The sequence below is a fragment of the Prinia subflava genome, chromosome 1 (assembly GCF_021018805.1).
Source record: "Prinia subflava isolate CZ2003 ecotype Zambia chromosome 1, Cam_Psub_1.2, whole genome shotgun sequence".
Classification (NCBI taxonomy): Eukaryota; Metazoa; Chordata; class Aves; order Passeriformes; family Cisticolidae; genus Prinia; species Prinia subflava.
The window spans coordinates 110749207-110772544 of NC_086247.1; the positions used below are offsets into that span (position 1 = coordinate 110749207).

General features: G+C 37.1%; 1 protein-coding gene across 1 annotated transcript in view; it reads left to right on the top strand.

The window, feature by feature from the left end:
- MRPL3 (mitochondrial ribosomal protein L3) overlaps positions 1-23112 on the top strand; it is a 29689-nt gene extending 6577 nt beyond the window's left edge. The window contains exons 5-10 of the mRNA XM_063407909.1: positions 1392-1491; positions 3370-3430; positions 10709-10817; positions 12539-12616; positions 13602-13679; positions 20998-23112. Coding sequence (XP_063263979.1) covers positions 1392-1491; positions 3370-3430; positions 10709-10817; positions 12539-12616; positions 13602-13679; positions 20998-21147 — 576 coding nt within the window. The 3' untranslated portion in view covers positions 21148-23112. The remainder of the gene's footprint in view (positions 1-1391; positions 1492-3369; positions 3431-10708; positions 10818-12538; positions 12617-13601; positions 13680-20997) is intronic.
- Positions 23113-23338: the final 226 nt, after the last annotated feature.

The following is a 23338-nucleotide window of genomic DNA, read 5'->3' on the forward strand; positions in this document are numbered from 1 at the left end:
TGCTGAGCACAGGGCTCCCCTTGCTGTAGCTTAAGGCAGCAGTTTTACATAGATAGAAATAAAGGATTGATGGCACTTACTAGGAAGTCTATATCTTTATTTTTCATTCTCACATATAGTTCTGCAGATTAATACAGGTGTTCCACTGATCCGTCAAATATCTGTGGTCTTAGGAGAGATTTTGTGTGCAGTTGATGATGGTTTTTTAAAGGTATTTGAAGTATTTTGTACTGTGATGTTAACAGATCTCTCGAGAAACACTTTTCACTCCCGAAGACAGATTCATAAACTTAAAATTTCTGGGTTTTTTCTAAATCAAAGATCTCATGATCTTGCTTCCTCATTCTTCATAAAACTTCCTCTGTTCTAACACTTTTCAACAAATGTTTAAAAACAAAAAGGAAGGGCGACATGCAGATTTTCAAAATTATGTTTTCAAATACACTTCAGTAACATTTTTAAAGTTGTCCACATTACTTGCTCCTGAAATACACAAAATAATTGTTGAGAGAGAGGGAACTGCACAGGAGTTTTGAGAAGCAAACCTCAGGGATGAGATTATCCAAGTGTAGCAGTATTGTTAGATGCGTAAATTGCTTTCTACCAGAAATCATTTGCAGGAAAATCAGCTGCATCGCCTTTTTTTTTCCTGTGGCCACAATTTTCCTGCATCACTGTTTCTACTGCTTGGTTTTGTGTCAGTGGTCTGCTGTTTGGTGAGATGTCTTGTTTAAAACAGCTGAGAATAATTTTAGGTACTTCTAAATTTGTCAGACTCGTCTGAAAAGAAAATCCCTGCTTTAATAAGTGTGCAGTGGTTTGACACTGAGTGTACTTGCTATATCCTAAAAATACATCGTTCATAAACCTGTTATTAATTTTTCTTTTTTTGCCTAGAGTCACAAAATTTTCTTCTGTGGAAATTTAAGCATTTTTAGAAATTTCTGCAAGACGAGAATTTGTTTCTATGGTTTTGTTGGTTAAATAAATTACATTTATTGTGGTGTAGAACTAAGCCATCAGAAGCTTTGAAAAAGAGAACCTACTTCTAAATTACTACAGAAGTCCTTGTAAGCCATGAAAAAAAAAAGTAGCATCTGTCATCTACATTCTGAATGATTGGTTTTCCTTTTCTGATCTTCAGTATCTTCCTATATTTCTTGTTTATATTAGGTAACTCTAGGGTAACTACTTGACAGAAAATAAAAGGCAGACACAGGAGTTTTTAAATAATCTTTATATAGAGATAAAATGCTAGCCTCAGGATGAGATTCTAGTGTGATGTATCTGCTTCTCTGAGTGTTGTTGACAGTCTGTAATCGTTTTCTGTGCTAGGTTGATTCTTGGGTATTTTAAGAGGAGTTCTTTTTTATGGCTGCTTTTTGTTACAGAAACCAGAGTCTGCACATGAAATTTTTAAAGAAGCTGGAGTGCCACCGAAGCAGAAAGTTACAACGTTTAATGTAACAAATGATGCCATAATTAAGCCAGGTAATCTTTTGGAGTTACGGAGTATTATGGGCATCATTTAGTAGCATCTGCCACTTGTAGACCCTAAATGAAGTTATGATGTATATTTCAGTGTTATTTTTAATAGAAATTGCTGAGTTCTTTGTTATTAAGCACAAGCAAAATTTTTTGATAGGGAAAATTAGAAGACGGGTTTTACTTTTTAGCTGATGAGATGTAGGATTTTTGCTTTTTCCAGGATACTGTGTTTCCATCTATGAGAAAATAAATCCAGTCCAAGTTTACTAATCTGAACATTGAGAAGTAAAGGTCTGTAACCTTGACTCATTTATTGGGCATAAATGTGGTTACAGTTGCTGGAAGTTCTGTGTTTATCCTTACGAGAGGGACACAGAATTTTGTGGTAATGTTTCTCAGGACCCTGAAATGGCAGCTTGAGTTTTGTTTCTTCTTGCTGCATTCGAAAGTAGGATGATAGTTGCTTTTTCTGACAGCTTGCAAAGTAAGCACACTAAAACATGTTTATAACAAACATTCTCACTAAAAGTCAATATCGGAGGTTTGGAGATCAAGTGAAAAGTTTTAAGTTTCTGAGGTTTTATTGGGTAGTGTATTTAGGTTGCATTTATATTGTGGGTTTTGGCAATTACAGGTATTTTCTGAAGACTTATGTAGGATAGGAAATTCTAATGTTGCTTCTTCAGTGCCATTAGTGGAGCATTTTGCAAGACCTTTTTAAGACAGTGCAGTAACTGATAAAAATCAAATCTGACATGAAGAGGAAGTCTGGGCTGTTAAATGGAAGCAATAGTTTGAGATAAAGCAGAATTGCAAGTTTTTGATAAAGTGGTTTTGCAGTGGGCATGTTTTGTACATAACAGCCTTTATGTGCGTGATGTTGTGGCAGTTGGCAGTTATCCAGTGTGTGGATTATGTAAATATAACATGAAATAATATGAAAGTTTTTATGCTTGAGACTTATGAGAGGTTTACATCATTTGAGTTTGCATTCATACAGATTTGAGAAAGCATGAAAGCAATTGAAAAAACGTGAAGCAATTAGAATTTTTTTTTACTGGATGTATAACAGACTGCAAACTGAAACATGCAGCCACATGGATATTCAGATTAAAGTTCATTTATAATGAGCTAAGTTATCAGTTTTGCTTTGTTGGCTTTTTTAAGATGCTAATGAAAGAAAGTTTGCACTTAGATAAAAAAAATCAGTGAAGACAAAACAAATGTAAAATTAATATTTTGGTACTGCAGGTAGTTAAGGAATTAGTGTAATTACAGTGAGGTGAGTGATGTCACTGACCTACAGTAGCACTCTTTCTGCTAAAGGTTAGCATGTAGACAGTTCCCCAGGGGAAGAAGCTGTACTTTTGCCACAGACTTTAGTTTGGAAATGCTGTGTCTTAATAGTGGAAGCGTTGCAAATTTATTTTTTTAACCCCATTTTTTTATAGTAAGTGGGGAGGTTTTGTGGTTTGTTTGGTTTTTTGGTTTGTTTTAATTTTTTTTAAAACCCTCCTTCTTGTGAAGTACTAGTAGTTCTAAGTGCAGCATATTCTGTGTTCTTGCTAAGCATATGTATTATGAGTCTTAACTAATTAGGCACTTTGGGCTTTGGCAGTGTATGAAGGGCAATATATCTGAGTAAAGCCTTGATCCTTCTTTCCTGCTCATCTGAAATTGGGTTATATCCTAAGAAGTGTGCTGGAATAGTAAATACAAAGCATCTGTTTCAGTCAATGAGGTTGATAAAGAATAACAAATAAGATGTAAATAACAAGTTCTGTTAGTTCCTGTGACTCCTACCCTGGAGGATAATGACTTGGGGAGTGGTTTGAGGATTTCAGCACTGAGCTGAACATGATCTCTCCTCTTCTTCTGCAGGTACTCCTCTGTATGCTGCTCACTTCCGCCCCGGGCAGTTTGTGGATGTTACTGCGAAAACGTAGGTGCCTGACCTGTCTTGAATCTCTCTTGAAGAGACTGGCTGATCTTTTTTTCCCCTCTCTAATTTGGCTTGAACCCATGGCTCACAAAAGCTGAAATACATTTGCAATGGTAGTGACAGAAAATTGATGTCCATTTAGTCATAGGGTCAAAAATACCAAATTACATTTCTTGATGAGGTTTACTCTTGATTTTGAACAAGGCAGGTAGATTATTAATACTCTTAAGGCTGAGGTTCTGCCTCTGTTGTCTCTCACATGCCCATGATTATCATGGGCAAAGAGATCTTTAATGCAGTATCTCTAGTAAGTAAAAATGGAGAATAAATACTGAAAGGCATCGGTTCTCAAAAAGACCGCTTCATTTTAATTTAGCAAAGAGATGGGATGAGAAATGTGTACAGAAAGGGTAGCAAAAGATAGTGAATACATTTAGCAGTACAACAGAGCTGTCATTCTTTCTTTTTTTTTTTTTGTTTATTTTCTTTCACATTCCAGCTCATAGCCTTGCCAGCAGTGGCTAAAGATCTTTAATGCAGGAGGAATAATTTCCTCTCAGACCACTGTGAAAGCCAAATTAGAGCTCAAGTAATAGAGGGTGTTCAAAAGGAAAAATGGCATCTTGTGGCAAAGACTGATGCTGGCTCTTGTAGTACAACTGTGATTTCCCCTGGCCAGGAGAACTCCTGTCTGCATGTTTTAGTGTTGTGATACCAAGATAATACTTGCCATTACACGTTTTATTTTCTCTGCAATGGAGATAGTACCCAGCTGCAATTGTCCCACATGTAAGGTGTAATACCTGTAAATGTCCAATGCTGTTCACAGGATTTTGTATATATGGGGAAACCAGCCCTATCAACAGAGCTGAGTGTGCAATTCTAACAGATCCACGCCTCACTGCATTTGTGAGGGCACTCTGTTGAGAAAAACAGTTTAAAGAGTTGACTGGAATCAGTATTTTTTCCATGTCAGACTTCCTTATGCAATACTTAGATCTGGCATATTATTCATTCTGTTTCTAAATTGCATTCAGTGAGCATCCTGTAAGAGACCATTGCTTGTCTGCAAAACAAAACACATGATCATTAGGAATACAGGCATTTAATGGAGATTAAGTGTCAGTCTTTGTTAAGACAGAAAAGCTTTGTTTTTCTAGGAGATTTTCCAAGAACTAAGAAAGGGATTTTCTAGCAGTGTAGAAGATACTGGTGACCAGCCACAGGGTGCTGATTTTTATCTTGCTTTTAGTATTTGAAAATACTAGCAAACTAAAAATAGACTGGGTTCTTGGTCCTGTTCAGCAAATCCATCCTAGATTCTAATTCAGTATTTCTAATATGTTTTCTCCAGATATTTGTATGATTCCATTTCAGAAATTAACTGTGTTTGTACTGCTGATTTGATAGTGTATTTCTTGCAATCCTTCTGTAAAGGTGAAGGAAACATTCTTTAACTAAAGAGAAAGGTGAAATGGATTTTCTGTCAGTGGGATTCTCTAATCATTCCAGTCTTTCTATATCAAAAATTTTTAACCTTTTCCTGTGGCTCACTCACATTCTGATTTCTGCTTATTTGGAATGCTTCATTTATCATGTTCCCTTAGCTCTTGGGCAAGAATTGAGTTATGTTACTACATTTCAGTTTTTATTCTATTATTTTACTTTTTTCCATGCAGTTTATCCAGCCAAGTCCCATCCATCCTGGGGAAGGACTTGGAGGGAGGACCTGGGTCTTTCTAATTCAAACCATTATGGACTTGAAAAACACTAATTGCTAAAAACATGCTGTCAAGTAAAGTTTCAGAAAAACCCATGTACATGAACATGTACTTTACATTTTTAAGTTTGACAGTAATTTTGCTTTAATTGGAGGAAACGCCAGAGTGTATAATGTTAGAAATCATGTGGATCAAAATAGCAGTACTGTTGATAATAGCATGATTAATTGTAGTAAGTCTTTTAAACTGGAAAGAAGGAAAACTAATGTCACCTCACTGAGGAGATGATATAGAGGAATAAAAGATATTTTAATATTTCACCAATTTTATATTGTTCAGATGAGCAAGATATCCTTTTGTGTACTTCCTTCAGCCAAAATGTAAATAAAAAAATATGCTGCTTTTAAGTAAGCAAACTTCAAACTTCATTTCAGGAGTCTTGGGTTAGCCTCTTAATTTGGTTACCAAAATGTAGGTGGGGTTTTTATGACTGTCTCTTTTAATATTCCCTACAAATGTTTTTGTCAAAGTCTTTTGAAATATTTTGATTCATTTATACCTCTGTAAAGAAAAACACTTTCACAGGAATGAGAGGGTTCTGTTAAAGATTTATGTATGCACTTCATTTTTATTTGGTGTCTATAACTATTGAAGTCTCATAGTTGTTCAGCGTGATATGAGTGGCTTTTAGAACACCGAGAGTAGGCAATGTGTCTGCATGCTGTCAGTCTTCTGTAGTGCTTGAGTATTTTCCTTAGTATTTATTTTCAGCAATTTAAAAGCTCAGTCCTTAAGTTTAGCCCTGCTAAGCTTGGAGCTAAAATGTATAACACCATCCAGAAACACTTCTCTCACAGGCTGCAGCCCTGTGATCCCACCTTGAGTACTGTATCCAACTCTGGGGTCCCCTCTAAGGATGGAGCCCCTCCTCTGTGAGGAAAGGCTGAGGGAATTGGGTTTGTTCAGCCTGGAGGAGGAGAAGGCTTCAGGGTGACCTAATTGCAGCCTTCCAGTACCTGAAGGGAGCCTATAAGAAAGATGAAGACTATTTACAGAAGCATGTGATGACAGGACAAATGTCTTCAAACTGAGAGTAGGTTTAGATGAGATACTAGGAAGAAATCCTTCACTGTGTGGGTGGTAAGGAACATCAGAAAGGTTGTCAGTCCCAAGAAAAAGTCAAGAGTAGTTTTGTTGGAAATGGGCCAGAATTAAGTGGTGAGTCTGGAGTGTTTATGATTTATTTAAGTTTTGCTCAATTAACAGTATAATCTGAGCCTGAATCTGAACTCTCCATTTGCCCAAAGTTACTTGAGTAAGTAGCTGGAATACATCTCCCCTGTGGCACAGAAATAATGCTCTTTTCAATTAGCTACATTTGAAGACTTACTAGCAAAATAAATTGTTGCTTAATTAGAGTGCTTTATTCCAGTAGCTTTCTAAATGAAAGATCTCTAATTAGGTACTGGCATTTAACTTGTATCAAACCTGGAAAATGAGGGTTTGTACAAAATTAGGTGGCTGACCTCAACACTGGCTTTCCTGCAGGTGAGACCAGAACAACTGTAATTAAACTCTGTTTTTAACTCTACAGAAAGATTATTTTCCTTTTATTTAACTCTTGCCTGTCTTAGTTTTTCATATCATCGTTGCTCCCTGTGATTACTTCATGGGAATCAGGTAATGATTCATTCAGTGAAGCCAACTAAACTAAGTCACTAAATTGCATCTGTTGAAGAACGGGGGCATTCTACATTTCAAATCTAGTTTTATAAATCTCATGCATGTGGGGTTTTGTATTCAGACGTGGTGTCTAATATTACTGGTAGAACATTAAAAATATATAGCCCTTGATTCAAACCAAGACAAGAGGTAGAAGATGTCTTAGCATGATATCACAACAGGATAAGTAGGATGTTAAACATTCTACTTCAGTGTAGGTTCTTGGTTATCATATTTCAGATGCTGTAGCAAATTCGTTTCTTTCTGAATGGATTCTAGTTATTTATTCTGTTAAATCAGTATATAGTACTGAATTAACATCCTGCTTTGACAGATCTTAATGCTTTTTCAAAAACTCCACTGGCTTAGGTTGAGTTTCAGTAATTATTTTTCTTCTATTGGTGATATTTGCGAATATATTTGCACCTAGTAGTTTTTAAGAAGGGCAAAGGAGGCAATCAAACCCTTCTCTGATTTTCCATAATGTGTGTTGAGTAGCATGCATCTTAAGGTCTCCTCCTTGTTTATATAAGTATTAGTTTCAACAGCATGTTGTATTTCATACAACTGTAAGAATGTAAAATATGTGCATTAGAAATATACATAAATTGTGGGTTGTGGAAAATGTACTCATCATAATTTTTTTGTGTATAGTGGAGAAATCCACCACTTGTCTGATAGCAGATCTTGTTCAAATCAACTTAGGCTGAAAAAACACTGTTCTATAGAATGCTTGAGGTATATTGGCTGAGCTACTAATTGCCTAGTTGACCAGTTCTCAATTTTATTATAAACCTGATGTTAGTAGTTCCTTACTTTATTTTGAACTTTACATTCAGTTTAGATAATCTTATTCTGTTTGTACTCTGAGTCCAGCTTTATTTCAGATAGAGCATGAACCAAATAAGAAATATACACTGAGTAATTGTTTGTCTTCTTGACATGTGTTTAAAAAACATTACACATCATTTATTCTTTTTAAAGTAAAAAACTCCAAATTGAAAAAAACCGTATAGCTGCTTATTTAATTATTTCAAATACAATGGCTCTGTCATATTGAATAGGAAATGAATGTCAGAATGTCATAAGGTAAAGCGTCCTTGTCGGTAATTGAGCAATTTTTACAAATAAGAAATTAAACTAATCTGAAACATTATTGAACTAATATGATGAAAAATGATAGATAGTAAAGCATTGTACATTAGAAAATACTCTTAATTTCAGCATTGTGATATCTTTCCTTGACTTCATGCAGAATATTTCAGAGGCTGAAAATTTGTTTTCGTATTCCATGATTATACATGAGAACTTTCGGGTTTACCAGGGTGCTCTTTTTTCAGACTGATCACACTTTCTGTAAATTTCCTAAGGCTTCAGTATTGTAAAATCTGAGTCTTCGTTCACAGAAAACATGTGTGTAATTGGAAGGACCAAGAAGCCACCAAGCATTCTCTATTGCATGAATCATTAAACACTAGCAACTCTATCTTGTGATATAATCACTTTTTTTTTTAAGATATCTTATAATATTTGATGTACTAAACTCTTTTTTTTTAAAAATACATCTCTTGCATGTATTAAGTATTTATGGTTTTAATTTTTTAAAGCACAATTAACGGTATTCTAAATTGGTCATGTTAAAAAATGAGTAAGCTGAATGAAATGTTGAAGTGGTTTTATGACATCAGAGATTTATTCTTCTTGGCTAAGTTTAGAGTTTACTTTTGAAATGGTAGCTTTCTATGGTTGTGTGGTTTCCTCTGAATTGCAAGGGCATTTCTGCAGGTAAAGAATTTATCATGCCCCATCATTTAAAGAGAGAATCCATCTGCTCGCTCTGTTGACTGCACAGCTGCAACCCACCTGCGGTTGGTTTTGGAGACTTTGCTAAGTCCATCTTCCAGCTAGAGATGCCAGAAGTCATCTGCTTGGAAAACATGGCCATTAATAGGTAGTTTAAAAGAAAAAAAACAGTGTTTTGGCAGAACAGATATGGGTTTTCTTATAGCTTAGTTTCTGCATGTATTTCATAGTTATTGCTCCCGTCGCAATATGAAAACAGAAAAACACACGTTTTGAGCCTCTTTTGAAGTGTATTTTTCAAACCTTCTTTTACGGCTATTGCTGTTTACTACTGCATGCTTTTAAAATAAACTCATTCTGTCAGAAAGTGGTGTTACAAAGCTTTACATCCTTTGGATTCCTGTCTTGTGTTCCTGATCACAGGTAACCCAGGTCCTCCCTCCCACAGGTGCCTTCATTCAGCTTCCTCCCATGGCCCTGACTCCCTTCATATCCTCATGTCCCACCACTGTCTGCTGGCCTGGAAGGATTTTCCTTGCTGGTGACAACCACTTGCATGAGTGGCTAGCTGGCAGCTCAAAGGAAGATAGCACCACTTTAATTAAGTTTTAGCTTTTCCTTAGCTGTAGGGAAGGAGCAAAAAATAGTCAGGAGCTTCTAAGCAGTAACTTTTTTAGTCAAACAATGACACGTTTCTTTGCCAAGTTTAACTGGGATTGACCCATAGGTTCTGAGCAGGGAAGGGGAAGACCAGGAGACAGACACAGTGGTTGCACAGCTCATGTTCCCTTACAGTTCTGTAGATTTAGAGAATCTTTCTTTATGGCTTTTTTGGACTGGTTTCATGTGTTCGGGGCAAGCAGGACAGCAGTTAGAAGAGAGCTGAATCAAGTGGGAAGAGGAAAGAATCTAGTTTTCATGAATGTTGGTGTTTTCTCTGTGTGTTCTCTAGCTTTTCACAGCAGTGCTGAGCAGGGAGTCAGCCAAGTGCAGTTCCTGCATAGAGCATGCTCCGTGCTTGCTCGTACCCAGTTTTATTTTACATGCAAAATGCATATATGTCATTGTTTTTCATGTGAAGTGCATTAGGAGAGAAAGGATTTCTGTAAATCAGAGGAAGACGATTCTCTTGTGAAATCACTGAATCACAGGTTGTTCTAAGTTGGAAGGGATCCACAAGGATCATGAGGTCCAACTCCCTAAGTGAAAGGCCCTTACAGGGATGGAAACCACAGCCTTGGTGTTACTAGCACCATGCTCTGACAAACTGAGTGAGTTTCAGGTTAAATTTAGTAACCAGTGCAGCCATAAACACTCTGGTGTGACCTCTCCTTTTGGACTCAGACAATGCCACTTTAACACACTCTTTTTTCGGCTTTTCCTTTGTGCAGTGGTGAGGTAATTTTTCCTATTGAGTCTGTCCCTGCAGTAAATTGAGAATTCCAAAGCCAGTAATGCTGTCATGTGGCTCAGAGATGAAGGACATGGACTCTGAAAATGTATTTTGTTTGGTGCTGTGTTTTAGGACTTATTTGCTGGATGAGTATGGATCAAGGGAATTCCATGTCATAATACACAAAGCTGCTGTCAAGAGATGAGTTGTAGTATGGAAAAGAAATGTTCCTTCCAAGTAGCCATTGCTTTCTTCTCTCAGTGCTTGGGCCTGACATTAGGTTGTGGTATATGGTATTATTTGGGGTTTTGACTGGGTTTTTTGTTTGTTGTGGTGCTCACTCCGTGCCAGATTGATTATGGTAATTTTTAATGAGGACAGTCACAGCAAGGAGCATTTTGTCTTAGTCTTCTTGCCTATTTGACTCTCTTCTAGTGCTTCTTATTCTGTAAAACAATCTTTAGGCATTGTGCAAAAATATATTCATGGTATAAAATACAGATTTTATTTAAGTATCTTCCCTAAGCTGACTGTTGTTAAAGGTAAAAAAATCATGAGCCTGACTGAAATTGTTAGTTATTGCTAGAAACCTTATGTCTGACTAACCCAGGTTTGTTTCTTAATTATTTTCTTTTCCAGAATTGGTAAAGGATTTCAAGGTGTCGTGAAAAGGTGGGGATTTAAAGGTCAGCCTGCAAGCCATGGCCAGACAAAAACTCACAGACGACCTGGAGCAATCTCCACCAATGTGAGGATTCTCATTTCCCATTAAAACATTCTTCAGTGTTTTTAGAACAGCTTACTAAAACTGAACAAATGTACAGTAGCTAGCTGCCACATTTACTCTGTGTTAGCAGCAAAGGAAGCTCAGAAACCTGTATAAGGATCAATGCTGTTCTCTTAGGCCTTGATTTGCACATTTTCTGTATTGCTGGTAAATGCACGTATTTTAACTGAGCTATAATAGCACATATTTTAACTGAGCTAAAATATGCATTTTGTAATATAGTGAGAGGAATAGTCTTAGTCTTTTATCACAGCATTTATAGATTGGAAAGGATTTGCCTGTTATTTTATCCTGCAGATATTGTGCTGTTCTTTGGAACCCTGGTTCCTTTTATCACCTTGTCTGGCATGTGTAGCTGCTTAATGAACTGATCCCCATAATTTAGTAGGGAATTATTCCCAGAAGTGTGTAAGCTTCTATGCATTTCTAAGCAGAGTACAGAGTCATATTTTTGCATTTCAAACTATAAATAATATTAGTATAAGAGCTCTTAGAGCAGGTTAATTTTAGACTTTGTCTTATAAAGGCTGTATAATATTTAGACTGAACTAAGAGAAATTTTTTGCAAACTAATTAAGATCAACTGAGTCATAGTACTGAACATGAACTGTCGGTAAATTTCTTAGAGAAATTAAAATATAAAAAAGGATTAATAATGCTCCAGAGAATAGTAAAAGCAAAAAGGCAACAGTCAATGAAGTTTGAGTAATTGAGAGTGTAAGAGCATGCATTACTGATTTATAGTCCTCATTTTCAGCTGGAAAAAGAATTCGACAGCTAGCACTTGTTTTCACTGAAGAATGTAAATATTTGAACACCAAACACGATTTTAGCAGATGGTATTCATCATTACAAAATAAGCCCTCTTTACTTTTCTTTAAATTAGAATTTCCTAAGCAGTAATGCTGCATGTAATTTTACAAAGTATATAGAATGAAAAACAGTACTGGAAATAGGTATGATGGGAAGGAAGCAAGGTGAAAGGATGCAACAGGGGGAAAACAATGTCTTGATATTGCTTTCCCATTTATTATTTCAAACATTTATGTTTGGCCATATCAGGCATTTTTCGAATCCAGGACTGTTCAGTAGAGAATCCTCTCCCTAGAACAGCATTGCAACTGATTCCCTGAAATCGTGATTTTCACAAGAATTAAGAAAAACCCCAAGAAACATTATTAAGGAATAACAGAGAGGTGCAGGATACAAATCCCTTGATAACAGTGTAGAATTGAAAAGAAATGCTCTTATTCCTGCCTTTTTTACCCCACCTATGTTGTCCAGTTTATGCCCAGCCAATCAAAAATGGGGTACAGAAACTAAGGAATACCAGGGAATGGAATTGAAAACTCCATTCTCAAGAATACACATGTTAAAAAAGATCTGATTGACATCAGTGTAAAAACTTTCTGGGAAGAGAGAGAGAAAAGCTACTCTGTGTGTGTGTATGTGTGTATAGATACATAAATTTTGTGATTGTGGTCAAGTATTTCAGAACACATGTAGAGTAAATCTTAACCTCTGGCAGGAGGCATTTAAAATGCTTATCAGGATTACATTTTTTTTGATATTATATATTTTCAGCCTTGGAAATACCAGAGTATTTTCTCTGGTACACTTCTTGAGTTTGTTGGTGTACCTCTTGCAGTTTACATGGTGGGTTTCGCCTTGTTTTTGTCTAGAAAGCTGCCAAAGTTTATCGTGGAAAGAAAATGCCTGGTAAAATGGGTAACGTCTACAGGACATCTTTTGGATTAAAGGTGAGTTCTGGGTATACCAGTGCCTGTATAAGGTGGTGGCATTGCCAAGCAATGGTGTCCTGCGTGTCACCTCTGCCAGAATCCAGACAGCAGCATCTTGAAGTAAGCAAGCTGGAAATACCAGAGCAGCAAATGTGTTCTGGTCTCTTGTGGGTTACAAGTAACTTATCTGAACATCCTTTATGTTTGTGGTACCATGGGAACTGGGATTTTGGGAGATACTTCCCCATCCATTGTGTTTTTCAGTACGTCCCTTGACTTCTGCCTTTGAAGAGGGAAAACAGTCAGGCTTTTGTTGACTTCTGTTAATGTCTTCATGCCTATTCCATTGTTCTTACCCAACCCAAATCTGAGTTGTTTGAAGCCTTAACTTGATCATGGCCTTTCACTTTCATGTGCAAAAAGGGGGTTATAGTTGCTGTCCCAGTTCTGATTTGTGCATAGCTACAGCAGCTCCTGAGCTATTAAAGCAGCTCAGTCTCTGCAGGCAACTTCTGCAGTTTGCACAAAAAGCATATTGACCTCTAGTTTGCTAAAATGTACTGCTGCTGTTCTCAGTTCACTACAACTATTTTTTTGTATCAGAAAATGTGTGCATTCAGTTGAGTTAAGAAATTAACATGGTCACAGGAACATTTTCATGAGGACATTTGTTTCACTTTGTCACTTACGATGTTTTTCATGTATTTCAACATGTTGCTATTAGAGGGAAAAGAGACCTAGGAGCTTTGGTTGGTGTTACACTGAACATAGAGCTGCTTTCCCAAATACAGCCTGGTCACCAGCCCTTTAAAACTGTTTCAGCCTCTTGCATTAGGAAGCTTTGCACCCAGAGTGGCGTGTGGAGTGGAGTGAATTTTGTGGCAAGTTGAGGCCTGTGCAGAACATTTTTACTCAGTTTGGGCTTTGCTGGACTGCTTTTTGTAAAACTGGGAATAGTCTCTAAACAGGACTCAATGTCTGATTTTTTGTTTCTGTCTCCTAGGTGTGGAGGATCAATACAAAACATGACATTATTTATGTAAATGGGTCTGTTCCAGGTCACACCAATTGTCTGGTGAAGGTATGTTTGCTAGTTTCAATACTGGTATTGGTGACTCGTAAGCTCTGTACAAGTCAATTGAAAAATGGAAAAACACTGGTAGGATGCAATTTTCATTTCTTCTGACAAGTCTTGTACTGTTGAATTAAAGGGCAGTGGAGTCAGATCTGTGTGGTGAGCAGGGGCAGTGGGCACCCTAAATGGCTCCTTCTTAGATTTGTACCCACGTACCTTATGATACCAGTTGCTGAACCCTGTGGTTAGTGTCTCCAGGCTGTGTCCATCCCCTTTCAATGCTAATATGAGCCTGTAACATGGTGTTGACATTTCCAGAAGGTTATTTGAGTGTTGTGTGCGTGAACAGAGATGCACAGCAAGGCCTGCTTTAGAGGTTATTTCAAGCATTCCCAAACCCAGTAGCAGTTACCTTTCCAAGAAGCAGTTGAGGTACAGGAAGAGACAGCTGAAGTTCACAATAAAGATCTGAGTTCCCTTTGGAATCAGTATAAATCTGCCAGTGGTATTTTCTGTGGCAGTCTTCAGGATTCATTTCAAATTTTATGGAGATTCCTTCAGTTTTCAGTAGACAGTCTTGAAACAATGGAGAGTCTAATAAGTGTTCTTATGATCTAAATAATTCACATCAAAGCAAGAAAAGTGCTCTTTAAGGGAGGTTTTCAAAGTAGATTTTTCTTTCTAATTGGGTATATTCTGCACACCTGCAAACACCAGTTAGTTGGAGGAAGTTGTTTCCCTTCTGACTGAATAGGGTACAAGGTATCAAATGCCTTTGCTATGAAGGACTGTAAAGAGTTTGGTATGCATGGACCTGTGTGTCTGACAGTTTTAAATCCTCTGAAGTGTTGCAGGGATTTAAATGGTTCAGGACTTAAAGTTGAAGAGTTCATCAAATTCAAGTGTTTTCAAATAGTTTATTATCTTATTTTTACTGTGGATGTCCAGTTTTTGTCTCTTAGTTGTGGAACAAAACTCTCCAGCTACTGGGCCTTACGTACAGCAACCTTGCTTTCAAACAGGCATTTAACCGTAGAAAAATTATGTTTCTCTCACTGCAAATAAGGCCTTTTCTCATGGGCAAGGTATCTCTAAACTGTTTTTATTTTAATTGGTTAAGAGATGTCCAGGAAAAGTAGTTTCCAGGACAACTTCTGCAAAATTACTGGGCATGACATCAATTACATAGTATTAAGAGAGTAGTCTGGCTGGCTTTTAATCTGTATATTGGACTGAATGACCTTTTCTTAACTGTGTTCACAGTATTTTTTTCTAATCCTGAGGCATGAAGCTGGTTGCTCTATGTCAGTCTGAAATTTAATTAAATGGGAATTTACTTTAGGATGGTAGCTTTAAATTATAATGTATGCATACAAGCAGCATAATGTAGCTGAAAAACTGAGAAATGTTTGATGCCCAGACTCTATTCTTTGATCTTAATAGTTCTCTTAAGCACGAGTTAATTGTTGAAAGAGATTGTGCATCTTGTTATCCTAGTCATGCTGTTAAAATCCACACTTGGTGGCAAATGCAGGTACACATCTCACATGTTTTATCTCTAAGGATGCAACATCTTATGAAGCCACTGAGACTGAACACAGTACCTGTTTTTACCAGATTATAACTTTGATTCTAACTACACTCAAAAAACTAATTTTTATTTCTGATTTTGAGTTAAGAAAACAAACATTTATTACACACATGTAATATAAATTGTTTTTAAAAACAAAACTGTGTGTGTTAATACTGCATGTTCTTATGTACACAGTGAAGATGTCATTCAAGCAAATCATTCTTCCCTTGCTGATCAGACACTGCACACTCTGCTTGGAGAAGAACATAAATGGGAAGGATGAGGCTTTTTTTCCCTTAGAGCTCTTAGTTTAGGATAATAGAGTATGTGAAAGATCTTGACCAAAGTGTTCCAGACTCAAATTTTCGTGACTTTCATTTAATAATAAATAACACTGTTTGACACATAATAAGACACAGCAGTAGGTATTACTGCTATTAAGAAATGGGTTTCCAAAAATTGCTTCCAGTCTTACTTGGAGATTGAGGGCAGTATGGAGTAAGCAACATTTCATTCCAGTTCCTTGAGCTGTGGATCCATTCTGTGCCTTTTTCCTTGCATGAACCATATGAATTACATGACATTCATTTTTCCTTTATTTTTTCAAATATATCTGCAAAGAGTAGAAAAGGCTTCAATTATAAAATCAGGTAAAGCAATGCTATTTGGTTCTCTGATTTCTGGGTTTTTTTCTCCATTAATCTTGCTGCACTCACCTGTGGTGTTTTTAGCTTGCCTTATGCCTTTCTTCGTGGATGTTTCCTTGTTTGCTTATGGACATCAACTCCCATATATATTGTTGTATATTTGTTTGGATCTGTAGTTAGGCAGAGGAATTATGGGATATTAGCTGTTGTAATTACTGTTCATTCCACTAAATACCTGCCTTTAATTAAGTAGGAATAATGTCTAGGGAATTTGAATCCATCTGTCTTTGAGCTCTGGAGTGAAATATTGCATAACACTCTCCTCTTTGTGTGCCTCCAAGGGGAAGGCATTTGTGTTCAGTATCCTCTGTGTTGCTTGGTAACCATTAAAACCATAGTGCACCTTTAAAGCATGTATTTTTTTTGTATGTTGTATTTTTGGAAACTTTGTGCATCAGCACTGTATCAGACAGAGATGAAGCACTTAAATTTTTCAAGTTTTGTTTTCAGCAGAATAAAATTGCAGAATACCCGTATTGATGGATTTCTGGTTTTAATTAGAATCAGCTTTCATTTGATATTGCACACTGAAATACACAGGTAAATAACTGACATCAGTAATGTTTCTAGCCAACTGGAAAACTAATGGAAAAAAGCTTACTTTAGCATGGATTTCGTTCTCCATTGCAAGGTCTGATAAAATTAAGAAACTTCAGGAATGTGCTGGAATGCACAGAGCTCTTCAGTTACAAGAGTAACATTGCACAGTAAGCATTTGTAAAATGTGTGTGTTGGGCCTATCAAGATAGCCTACCTCAGGAAACACCTGTTTCTTTCTGGGGTATCTTCTTAGGGCCTGTAGTCACCATCTGTAATAGCTTTTCTCTTTCTAAAGGTTATGGCTCTGGATTGCTCTCCCAGGTGTATCAGCAAAAAGTTCTCTCTTTTGTCATTCAAGAGAGATGCACTAGACTTAAGCAGATACCTTATAGTGGAGGGTAATATATTATAATTCATGATGTTATAGTTTGGCTTTGATGGTGTTTCATACCTGCCCTAATTTGAAGGCACCTGATTTTCTTAGGATATTCAGTGTTGATCACTATGAGTATCACTTCTAGTGAAGGCAGAAATTCTGGCAAATCTTGTCGTCCATAAGAGTTGCTTAGCCAGTCAGATACTGAAGTGTCTATTAGTATGCTAGACCTGAGTTAAACTGAAGTATACAGGTTGCTTTAGTATGATCTTCCACTTGAGCTAGTAACTTAAGTCTTGAGATTCCTTGTTTTTGTCTCGCTCTTTTTTTCTTTTTTTTTTTTTTTAAGATGTTCGTAGTGATTTGCATCCTACTTATTTTGTATCACGCTTCCAGTGTTACTGTGCTGTGTTTCTAGTTGGTGGTGCCTGGGTTGGGTGCACTCTGCTCAAGTTGAGGACATGCAGGAATAGTGTGATGCCTTTAATTCTTTCATGTTCTCTGTCCTGTGCTCATTCATAGAGTTGTGTGGAGGTTTAGGGGGAGGTTGTATCGTTGGGTTATTTTTTAAGACAGAATAAGGCTGGTCAGAAATGGATATGATTCTTGGGGTCAATTTTTATGTCTAGCTTCAAAAATAGCAGAGAAGCTGAGTTAGGTGATATGTGACACCTGGGGAGCTTATTTCTAATAATTTTCTGTATTTAAACACATTTTTATGTTTAGCAAATAGCTTGCATTCTTTGCTGTGGTTGCTAACACAGCCTGAAGCCCTGTTAAACTACCGATGTGAATTGTGACCTAAGCATCCGTTTTTAATGCTTGTTTTAAGACCCCATTAAGCCTTTTGTGGTGATAGATTTCTGAGTTTGTGTTCATTTATATTACCTACTATGCTGTCAATATAGGGGACATGCATAAGTGCAGTTTATTAATTGTCTGCAAAACCCTTTATGACTGTTCTAAAGATTCAGTGGCAAAAACCCAACCAGCTCCAATTTCATCTTTCTCTAGTGTTTTTTCTTAGTAAAATGACCTGTCAGAGAATACACTGTAGTGGTTAAACCATCATCTGTAGTATAGTCTACTGTAATATATAGTGCTATTAACACAGCAGTTGAGTAAGCCAAGCATTTGTTATATGAGGTATACAGCAAATGCTTTTATGGATTGCAGTGACAGTTTGGGCTATGAGCTTGATTCCTTCTGTGGCTGAAAGCCAAATTCACTGGATTTTAATAACACACCATGAAAAACTTACTCCTTTATTAGGGATGTTCTCAGAAGGTTAGTAGGAGAGCAGGTAGACCTGTGCTGGGTCACCTGCACTTCTTTTCTGTGTACTGCTTATACAGACAAGTGTAGCTGCTGCTGCTGCACAGCGGTGAACCCCTTTATACCACTGTGAAATTGCTGTTCAGGAATCTGAGGTAAGAGATACAGGAAACCTTTGGTATGCTGGGCCCTTTTTAAATGTAAGTAATCCTCTTGAAAAGATAAATAAATCATACCATGCTTTAGTTGCTAACCGACACTTTCAGGTGTAAAATGAAGTTGAGTTCTTCCTTTAAATAGAAATGATAATGATAATACCTGGTAATGGAATAATAATATCTACCTTTTTTAAATTTCAAGGAGAAAGAGATTCATTTAGTTTGGTACTGATGCTCCAAGATAGCATTTTTTTGCTTTAAATTGCATTTGAATGCTATGAATGTAGAATAAGATGGAAAAAGAGCAGTGGTTTCACCAGTCAAAAGAAATACTGCATCAATCATACCAATAAAAAAAAAAAGAGCATATCAGAAGAAAACTATTTTAACATCAGATGTGGCCTGTGCTTCTGGGATCTGTCAAGCTTCTTGAAGAGTTTGGAAATGGCAAAATGAAACAGTGTTGTACTCCTCTGAGAGCAACAATGGTCTGTTGGAGATGTTTCATGAGAATCTTAAAACTATCTTAAGAATTCTCCGTAACACACTGGAGATACTATGTCCAAAATGCCCCTTGGCATTAATATGTAATTCATACAATGCTAAGTCTGGACAGAAATCTTAAATTCATTTAGGTAAACTAATGTAGGACTAAGATTAGACTGTTGGATTTACCTTCAGTTAAGAGGAGATGTCTTACTAGGTCTTGTCATAAGAAGTTGTTTAAAGAAGAAATGGAAAAAAAATAGGAGGAAAACAAACATTTCAATTCCTTTCATTTTCTGGGTGGCCAGAGCTGCCTGCAATGACACAGCCTATATGTAACAGCACATAGTATTTAATGATGAAAATAATCAAAAATAACAAAAACTAGACATGAAAAACATTTAAATAAAAGACACATTAATTGAGTAAGTTATCATAAATAAAATAATTTATTCTGATCTTTCTAATACTAGCTCATGTAGGCATCATGGGGGATTTTGCAGAGAAAACTTCTGGTGCGTAATAGGATTAGAGAGTAAAGGAGAAATTAGCAAGGGAAATAATAGATAACCAGTGAAGCAATTGAAATGAGGTTTCATGTAGTAAAAGAGAAACAGCCACAGCATTTTGAAGGGGAAGGATGACATCTCTGAAGGTGCCATCCTTCAGGTGGCACTGCTGAAGCTCTCTGACTGTTTCTTGTGAACTCATTGGTGCTGGAGCTGTTGCAGCAGAGGTCTGTGGACTTGGACTTCAGCCTAGTTCATTCCATCCAATGTAAATTGTAATGTAAACTGAAAAATACAGGTCTGGCAGTTCACAAGGCCATAGAGAACACTTCTATAGAAGAGGAATGATCTACTTGAAAAGCTTCTTAGCCATTCTAACCAGTGCAACATGTTGAGCCCCTCATCCTCTCATTCTTAGTAAAAGAATTTCTTTTGTTTATCAAGCCTGCCCTTAAAAAAATATTGGAATGTCAAATTTATTGTACATGCCTTCTGCAAGAATCCTCATGGACTCTGGGAAAGGTTCAAGTAATAATAGATATGAATTTAGTAAGTTCAGTGCTGCCAGAACAGCATTCAGTGGGCATAATTTTTTTAAATTTAATTTTTGGCATAAATCAGAATTGTTCTATGTGAGGTCTTTGTCCAACCAAGTAAGAACGAGAGTTCTGTTCTTTACAAGCCCACCAAAAAATAAGAGGAAGATCTTATCTTCTCTCTACTAAAATTTTGTCCAATCTATTTGCACTTTTTTTTAAATCCACTTGCGTATAAGTGGATTAAAAAAGAGATTATTACAGCTCAGGAGGAGGATCATATGTAACAATATAGAAAAAAATAATTCAATTTTAAATCAAATTTAAGAATTTGTAGCTTTTTTTTTTGTTCAGAGATACCAGCCTTCTATCTGCTCCTGCAGACAAACTGCTTTTTGCTGATAATTCTAGCTACTAATTTTCTTCAGAGATTGGGAGTTTCAGGGGCTAGATTTTAAATCTTTCCACATGCAGAGAGGTCAGTAAAGGAATTTCTCTGTGGCACTACAGTTCTTGCAAATGAACTGTGTTAGAGGCTTATGTTTGGCAAACCAAGGTACCGATTCCTGAGTGCAGAATTTTAGATGTTTAACTCTGCAGTCACTGGACATCTCTGCAGTAGCCAGAGGGATTCAGTACAGCACTTGCACATCTCTTTGCAGAATTAGTTGCCATAATTAGTTTGCATCACACATACAAACGCGTGTCTTGTTTGTTGAAGAGGTGATTATGCCACATAATGTACCTTGGAATGTCATGTAGGAACGTACTGTGGGAAGTAAGCACTCCTTAAAGAAACTAAACTTCTATTTTAATAATTTTTAAAATACTGAGCAATGAATTCGTATCAGTCAGTGGGTTTTGATTCGCTGTAATGACAAATTCTCTTAGGTTTTGGGGGGATTGGGGGTTTTTTGGGATTTTTTTTTTAGTTATGCTGTTTTTTAAAATCTCTTTAAGGATGAGTACAAAATGTTAAATTTAATAGCTGGGGTTGATGTTAAAGTAACTGATGATTATACCTGGAATTCTTTAAACAAGTGCAGTGTGAATGCTGTTGGGTTTTTCTTATGCATGCAAGCAGAGTTCTTTAAGTTCTGGTGTATCACTGTGTAAAAATCAGTAAGATTTATTAACAGTACTCTCCCCCTTCTTGCTTTTCAGGTCAGAGATAGCAAATTGCCCACTTACAAGGAGTGCAATAAAAATCCTCCATTCCCTACGTTTTTTACTGATGGAGATGAAGAACTGCCAGAAGACCTTTTTGATGAGGAGATTTTCCAGTTCACAGATCCATCTGTCACATTCGCATAGAGTTCCTCACATCTTTGAAAACACAGTTTTGTTATTTTCATGTACATTGCGATGCTGTATAAAAGCAAGCCTATGAATTGCAGTCTGGCCAACTGACTTAAACACTTCAGGTATTGCCATTTTGGTCAGGTAATCAGATTTCCCTCTGTCAGTCTCAAACCTGTAGTTAAGGCAACAGGTGAGTCTGAGGGACAGGTTGTAAAGCACACCAAATCGTGTGTCTTCAGTGACCTTTTGTCCTCTGCCTCAGGCTGTGAAAACCTACACAATCCTGAAAAACAGTTTGTTTTGAAGATGGTTCCAGTTCATTCTCTAAATGTAAACAAATTCTGTTTCTCTTTTATGTAAAGTATACTGGACAACTCTGATCAATCAGAAAATGGTTCCAAATCTGCCTTGGCATCTGAGGTGGGGAGATCCATGAGTAGTAATCCAAAATAAAACAAGGAAATGCATGAGCATTGTTTTGCAGAATGGGCTTGTTTTGCTTCCTTCTTTTATCCAGAGCTCTTTCTCTCCTTTTGCGTTTGTGGTGTTTAATGTAGCAGATACCAAACAGATTTTCTAGAGGGAGGGTGATGGTGGCCATGAGGAGGATGAGAGAGTGTTCAGGTGGGAAACATTCAGTAATGGAGCAGCACCAGAACTGCAGGGGCCACCTGTTTGTCACCTCTACTAACAGCTTGTTCTGAACATCACAGAGGGTGCCTTGAATGCTGTCTGGAGAAGTTTCTGTGCATCTACCATGGTCTTTGTATTGGGTTCTTGTGCTGTTACGGGAGAGCAATTTCAAAGAAAGAGGCCAAATGTGAGAGGTTTGCCTTTGTGATAGTGCTCATTTTTCTCTTCTACCCCACCTTTCAATAGCAGCTGGGATCATGCCCCTTCTACTTTTCATTTTGCATGATTTACTATTTATGAGTTTGATCTTTTGGATTCTGTAAATCCTCTCACGTACAGAAGTACCTTCATAACTGTCAGTGCTGGCTGAGCGCTTCACTCTCAAGCCCTGCAGTAGTTCAGGAATTTGCATACACTGTTACCATTAATACCCTGGCAGTGCTGTCTGCTCATCTGTGCAGCTTCCTCACAAGCTATGAGCTCAAGGAAAGCCACAGGTTTATGGAAGTACATTAAGGTGAACTCCGTATCAGATAACATTTCAGTGTGGGGAAAATCAACTAAGTACTACAATTCCTGTCTCTTTGGTAAGAGAACTTTATCCTTTCTGGCATAAAAAGTGAAATTCCAATGATCATGTTGCTCCAGGGAGTGTTGCCATTCAGGGAATGCTGCAGCTAATATTGCCTTCCATTTGTTCAGTTTTCAAGTTTCTGTTGAAGCCAATATTCTGTCAGAGTAATCTTCAGTTTTGATTTTGAAATGTATGCTGGGTGAGAGCTGTATGATTTTTTGAGGTGCTGCTTATTGAGTTCCCACTTGTACTGAGATGTGCAGGTGAAACCTTTTCTATCTTTATCAGGAGTGCTTGAACATCAAAGACAAGAACTGTCACAGCTCAACTGCAGACTGATGTCCCAAAGTATTTTCTGTGGAGCAGATGCAGAGTGAGATGGGTAAGATCTGCTGATGTTAGCTCAGAGTAGTGCAACTCAGATTGGAACATAAACATCCATTAGACCCATTCTTCCATCAGACGTTGGAAGGCTTACGGTGTTTTAATTTTCCTTGTTCCCATCTCTGTTCTTCTGAGTAAAGAGGGTCACTTTGAGCAGGAGAAAACCAGGCTGAATTTATTTCAAGGACCACAATTGTTCATAAGTGTAATGCCACCAAGAACACCTACAAGTTTGTTCTTAGAAAAGGCTGAGGGTGTTTAATAAACTATTTTCAGACATTTTCAAAGGTGTTGGAGCTCAATACTTATTCTTCAGTGTGGCCAAAGGCTGTGGCTAATCGAGATGTGCTTTTAAGCTTCAAATAAAAGACAAAATTAGGCAAATACCAAGTCCTCATGTCTCAGATGAGCCAGCAGTTTCTCATGCAAAAGGATGTGTTGGTTTTTGTGAAAAGGCAGACCAAGGGCTCTGTTGCAAGTACATGTATCTGTGTGTTTTGTTGCTGTGTCTGAGTAAAGACAGGTCAGAGCCAGCAGGCAGTATCTGCTCAGGCAAGCAACAACAGCAACAAAAAGAAGTTCTTATTCCATAGTACCAGAGTTATTAAAGAA